The sequence below is a fragment of the Panicum virgatum genome, chromosome 2N, assembly GCF_016808335.1.
Source record: "Panicum virgatum strain AP13 chromosome 2N, P.virgatum_v5, whole genome shotgun sequence".
Taxonomy (NCBI): Eukaryota; Viridiplantae; Streptophyta; class Magnoliopsida; order Poales; family Poaceae; genus Panicum; species Panicum virgatum.
In genome coordinates this window covers 55,949,659-55,956,402 of record NC_053146.1, presented here as the reverse complement: position 1 = coordinate 55,956,402, position 6,744 = coordinate 55,949,659, and the positions used below count along the sequence as shown (strand labels likewise).

At 52.3% G+C, this 6,744-nt stretch overlaps 1 protein-coding gene across 1 annotated transcript; it reads left to right on the top strand.

The window, feature by feature from the left end:
- The first annotated feature begins 1,770 nt into the window (after positions 1-1,770).
- Positions 1,771-2,958, top strand: LOC120662790. Its single transcript, XM_039941865.1, has 2 exons — positions 1,771-2,073; positions 2,704-2,958. The coding sequence occupies exons 1-2, from the start codon at positions 1,771-1,773 to the stop codon at positions 2,956-2,958; spliced, it is 558 nt and encodes a 185-aa protein (XP_039797799.1).
- The last annotated feature ends 3,786 nt before the right edge of the window (positions 2,959-6,744 follow it).

Below are 6,744 nucleotides of genomic sequence, written 5' to 3'. Positions count from 1 at the left end.
GCGCTCCGATGTGCGCCGCGGCTGGCGGTGCCGGCGTGCCGCCCGCCCGGTCGGCCGGCCCGGCCGGTGCCTTCGTCCGCCGACCAGCAGACTCGGTGGTTTGGCTGCTCCTCTTGTATCATCGCCGGAGGCCGGACCGCAGACGAGTCAGAGATTCAGAGTAAATCGAGGCAAGGATTGATGAAGGAGCAGCCGTTGCCAAGGCCCTGAAAGCATGCGACGGGCAAACTTGCGCCGCTTCATTTTTCAGCCGCGTGTTGATATGAAGCAGCTCGCTGTCCATCTTCATGCACAAAAACTGAAGAAGAGAGAGGGCTTGGGCTTGTTTTGGTCGGCTGTATTGATCTAGTACAGCAAAGGCGAGACATGCTCGGCGCTCGACTGGAGGTATCTTCACTTCTTCAGGTAAACTAAATTAGCCCCCTGCTTTGTCCCACCATGGTCCATGGGGGGCCTGCAAACCTGCGTTTCTTTCTACTCCAGTCCAAGCCCCTCGTTTGTCGTTATCGGTTAGTGCAAGTGTGTAACTGTCTTGGAGATTCCACAGTTAAATGCGTAGGAGCAGACAACAATAGTGACTTTTTAATATCCTGTTTGTCGCCAAAAAATTCGTGGCGGCCGGGGAACTACGATTAATGCGCCAAGTGACGCCACTTGGGTAAAAAAGTTCATGGACAATTTTTAGGATCACTTTAACTCCAAAGCCTAAATTATGAGCTCAACATTAATGTTTTCCCCTTCCACATTCCATGCTAAAAAGGACGGTTGCTCAAATCAATCTTGAGGAGAACAAATAACAGCTATCAACTCAAGCTCGAGAACGGTAACTTTGAATTTTAGTAGTAAAATAAATTTTAATTTAACAAGATGTACGATTTCTGGAATGAAGCTCGGCAATGCACATTGCTTGCCATGCACCAACAGGGTGAAGATTAAGAGCGCAACTGCGCAAATAAGAAGACAGCATGCAATGGACATATCCATATGGGACACCAGTTTAAGATCGAGGCTAGCCAACCCAGATAGATCCGACTCTTTCAATCTCTTCTAACCTCAATTTTTTTTTGGGAGATTTGGCTCAAGTTAAAATGCCATTTACACTACAAAGCATAGATTTTGCAATGCCTGCGCTGCAGGGAGACAGCTCCACCACCGCACGCAAGACCTGCTGGCGCCAACGCCAGCACGGGGTCACGAGGCCGGGAAGCCCCCCGGCCGCCCGCCGGCCCACCCACCTGACGGCCTCCCGTGCCCCGCGGCCCGCATCTTGCCGCCCGACCGCTCCGACACCGCTCGCCGAGCACGACGCGCCGGCCTCCCCAACCCCACGCCACGCTGCCGCCCCCCGGCGCCACGACCATGCCCCGCCCCCCGCACCTCGGATATAACCATACCCGCCGCGAAGGCTCGCCGAAACCTCGGAACAAGGAAGCCAAGCACGACACGGGGTCCTACACGTACGTCCGGACCGGTGCCGCGTGTCGTGAGCAGATAAGAGATCGATCATCCATGGCGTGCCAGCAGCTCCGGTCGACCAGCCTGCCCGTGAGGCCGCATGCCCTGGTGCTGGAGCTCGAGGACGAGCTGCAGCGCCTCCACTCCGGCGCGGCGGCGTCGGCGTCGGCGTCGGCGCCGTCCCCCGCGGCGCTCGCGGGGCGGCTCGGCGACGCGTACGGCCGCATTGAGGAGCTCGTGCGGCTCCCGGGCGGCCGCGACGCGCTGTCGGGGGCGCGGTGGAAGCGCGCCGTGGAGGCGGGGCTGGACGCGTCCATGGCGCTGCTGGACCTGTGCGAGCGCGCCCGGGACGCCGCCGCGTCCGCCAAGCAGCACGTGCGCGCGGCGCGGCGCGCGCTCCGGAGAGGGGACGCCGCGCTCGCCAGGGCGGCCGTGCGGGATTACGTCCGGTGCCTGGCGAAGGCCGGCAAGGAGGCCGGGGCGAAGAAGGCCCCGGGCAGGCGCGTGACGCCGACGGACGCCGAGGCGCCGGCCGCGGTGAGGGTACTCTCGGAGGCGGTGGCGGTCACCGTCGCCGTGCTGCAGCCATGGTTAACCTTACCGGTGGGAACCGGTCCGGTTTGACCGGTAACCGGTCAAACCGGTCCGGACCGGTTCCGGTTCCGACCGGTTCCCAACCGGTGCAAATTCAAATTTTGAATTTGAATTCAAAAAAATGAAAAATTCTCAAAAAATTTCTAAAAATATTTCAAGGTGTGATGAATCTAATGGTGTCAAATTTTCTCAAAAATTCGTTCATTTAGTATGGTTTGCGGAATTTATAAGTTAAATAAAAAAAACGTGCATACGAAAGTATACAAATACAATGTAAAAGTAGTATAAAAAAGAGTTGGAGGGTTCATTTAGACTAAAATATGTTGTACAAACATTTATTTAGTATACTTTGTGGGCATTTGAATTTAAACAAAAAAAGAAAAAAATTTGAATTTGACCTGTACCAGTCAAACCGGCCGGTTACCATCCAAACCGGCCGGTTACCATCCAAACCGGCCGGTATACCGGCCAAACCGGCCGGTATACCGGTCTAACCGACCGGCATACCGATCGGAACCGGTTGAACGGGGAAGTTTGAATTCAAATTTGAATTCCACCGGTTCCGACCGGTAACCGGCCAAACCGGACCGGTATACCGGAACCGGAGGCCGGCGGTTACCGGTCACCGGTCGGATACGTGAACCCTGGCTGCAGCGTGTGCTGTCGTCGCTGTTCGCGCGAGTCGTGGACACGAGGAAGAGCAGGTGGTGCGTCGTGTCGAGGCTGGTGCGCAGCGACTGGTCGCTTGGTGTGTGTAGAGATTTGGACGGGGAGGATGGGGTGATGAGCGCTCAGGAGACGTTGCAGGAGCTGGAGGACAGTGTGGAGACCGTGGAGAGCGAGCTGGAGCATCTGTTCAGGCATATTGTTCAGAGCAGAGTTGCCCTGCTCAATGTGCTTACCTTGTAACCACGTCGCCAAGTGTGAATAGATTTTTGATCCCACTGTCAAGAATGTCTTCTCTGAGGCCACTTTTTTCTTCTCTCTCTGAGTATAAGCAACATTTTTATCTACTGAACCAGCGTTCGATCAGACAGCACATTGATCTCTGCACAAAGGGAAACGTACACTACCGGGAACCACTTTGGAACAAATGAAATAAACAATTTTTAGGAACTGAATCCATAAGACTTCTCTGTCTAGTTGTAGTAGCAGGAAATTGTAATGCAATTATATATTCACTTTGGTCTTCATCTGCCGTCTAGTTCTTGCAAAGTTCATGCCCAGAATGACAGAATCAAACATCAATTCGGAACTATATATTCCACATTCATATAGGATTCTATTACAGTGCTTTGTTACTTAATCAGTTCGTTGTACAAAGCCACACTGACCTTTACAACTGAGGCACATTGTTAAAAGCCGCAACCCAATTTTGGGATTTGTAAAAAGATTTTACTTCTAATTTGTTCTAGATAGTTTAGCACCTTCAATCATTATCTCGAAAAAAGTTTGACACCGGCAATGTACTTCCACCATGGTCTCTAGCATGTCTTGAACAGGCATGCTAATCCGTCTATTCCATGTTCGAACAGTGCGTCTTCTAGGATCCGCATGAAAGGCTAAATGAAGTCTATTTGCAAAACCTCTTTAGGGATGAGTGTAACTTTTCGCTACGAATCTAATGACGGTAAGTAATTCATGATTAGCTACAATGATGCTACAGTAACTATCCTCTAATCACACGGTCAAAGATCTCATTAGATTCGTCAGGGTTCCTAGCACAGGGTTCTAAAGTTAGTTTTGTAAACTGCCTTTATTTAATACAGTAATTAGTGGTCAAAGTGTTACTATTCTTGAAATTCTAGGAAACCAAACAAGGTGAATGGAATACGGCCAGGCTAACGCCAAGTGACAATCTGAAACGATTTGCCTTTTCTAAGGGAGCAAGAAAAAATGCTACCTCCAGTCAATTTAACTTGATGTTCAGACAACAAAAACAAATAGACAGTAAACAAGCAGTTTTTCTTGTCTCAAACGCCAACTTGACTGGACGGAGCATAAACTTATGGAGACTGACAAAATCTGTTCGATAGAGATTTACATGAGAATCTGCTTAAGATAATGATGTGCCTCTCCAAAGGTTTCACCATTTCTTTAATTTGGAGGGAAAACTGTCTTTTTAATCTTAGTAGTGCTTAATTTATACTAGCAAGTTACACTTGATCGAATACCCAACATGTCACGCGGCATCGTATGGAGCTGTCCCCCAACCCTTGAGTCACTCGTCGTCTCGTCGAGACACTTTGCTGCTCCAGAGTCGGGATTGTCGAGCAAGTTGCTTTGCGGTTGCAAGTTAAGGGGTTACTGGTCAACGCGCACGCAGCAGCACACCCTGGAGAGCTCGGGCACATGCAAATCATTTGCGGTTCAACCAGTAAAGGCAGGAACTGGCATCTTCATCCTTGAACCACCTCAAGCAACAAATAGGACAGCAGTATTGACCCTCTAGCCGCAAGATTGGCCATGCAACAAGGACTGCAGCAGGTCAAGTTTTCCACTAAGGGCTATGCCCGAATTTCATTACTTATCAAAGAAACGAAATTACACCGTACGGAAGAGGTTCAAAGCAAGGGTAAGCAGCGTGCAACGGAAGGAAAATCAGGTTACAGCCCAGTTTCAGTATCAAAAGGGGGATGCAACCACCCAAGCCAAAACAGCTAAGTTCAGAAAGACCATTACTGGAGTAGAACCAGCCCCGCATTGTTAGTTGAGGCTTCCTGTGGATGAAAGAGTAATGCCGTGTTCTTGAGCTTCTCGGCACCCACCCCCAGCGCCATCTTGTCATCAGGGTTCTACAAACCTGACCAATAAAATATAAACGAAGAAGCCAAACAAATAATTTCAGTGGGTGATCCGCATTTTTTATTCTCAAAACAAATAGATTTCCTCATTCTCCCAATTGCCCAGCAAATGGCTACAAGGCCAATCATATGAAATTTTTTGTGAGTCACCATAAATCTATTAGCCCAAACCCAGTATTGATCGAAAGAAGCAGGCCTACAATCTGCACCAATCACAATCGAAACAAGACTCCAACAGTATTTGCCCATCACAATGCCAAAAAAATAGGTGTTCTATACTTTCCGGATTAGCACAGAAGGAACATGATTTATCACCCTTCCACCCTTTTCTTGCCAAGTTGTTCCTGGTTAAAATTGCATTCATTTTGATTAGCCACATAAAGATTTTGACCACAGCAGGTCAAGTACCTTAGTGACAGCCAAATCCTGACGACAGCACTACACAAGCATCTCCTACTATCACTCAACCAGGAGACTGGACGCTTCGTCCACTTCTGCATCAATTTGCCACAATCAATGGTGGCATTCAGCATCAGGTGTTGAAGATTCAGACAACCACCAACAAGGTTGCAGATAGGTTAGCTAGGCGAGGCAAGCTGACTTCATAAAGCCCTTCCCTTTTCTACTATAATAATGCTATAATGACAGTGTAAGTTGTCCAGTGCAAGTGTGCAACTGGCACTACAACTACAAACCTTTTAATGGGACTATGTCCATGTTGTTTCAGGCGGACCAGAGAGCTTTTGGTGGCCGGCTGCCCGCTTTGGCCACCGGACAATCCGTGCAAGCGCAATCAGAGCTGCTCGTCGCCGCCGCACTCCGTGCCACCTGTGCGTTCCGGCCTCTTCGCCGGCAGTGCCAGTCCACAGGCAGGCTGACAACGTGCCCGGAAGCAGCGCCACGCTCCAGCTTGTCCTCCCGCTGGCCTGCCGCATGCCCAATTGCCCATCACCGGGGTCATTGTGTGTCAGGTGGTCAAATCTTTCTGTATTGTTTACCTGGATCTCGTCGCACCATGCCACATCGGTTATCCTCTTCAACGACGACGGCGACAGTAAGCTCGTCGCTTCAAATGGCCGACTCCACGAGTGAGCCAGCCTCGGACGGGAAGCAGGGGAACTCGGAAGTGAGAAAAATCATCCTATGTACGAGCTAATCTGAAGCCCGAGATCCTCCTTCACAGACCGGCGGCGTGGGCGGCGGCGGCTCCCGATAGCTCAGAATAGCTGATGCTGATCGACGAGGTCGGCGGAATGGCGCGGTTAAGCTCTACGCCACGGAAGCAGCGCTCAGAAGTTTCCAGGGATCTCCCCGACGACGGCGTCCTCGTTCTCGTTCCCCATCAACGCGCGGTTGGGTTTGCTGGCGGCGCGAGCACCGCACCGCGCGTCAAGCGCCGACCGCCGCCGCTCCGTCGCGCACATCACATGTTCAAGCGCCGCCGCGCCGAGCCTCCAGCAATGGACGAGAAATTCCAGGCGGACCGAACGATCGCCGCCGCGTGCACGCGACTCCGGTTCTCGCCGGAGGCCGGCCAAGCGGCGCCGGCCGCAGAGAACGGTGCGGCGCTGGAGCGCTGCGTTCGCATCGCATGATTGCGTCGAGTGCCTCTTGCTTCATCCTGACCGCAGGATACGGATCGGATGGCTTCCACGTACCCAGGGGGTGGACGGCGAATGAAATACCGTCCACCCCTGGACGTTGCGAATGCCGGCCAACGCCGCACGCGGGCGTGCCGGGAGCCGACGAGCGAAGCCAGGAAGAGGTCCTCGCCCTCACTTCGACGCCGCCGCTATTGGTGGCAGCGTCGACCACCGCAGCCTCTGTCCGAGCCGTTAATCGCGGGCAGTGCCGGCAGGCGGCAGCTCGGCGGGGCGCCTGGCGTGCGCGT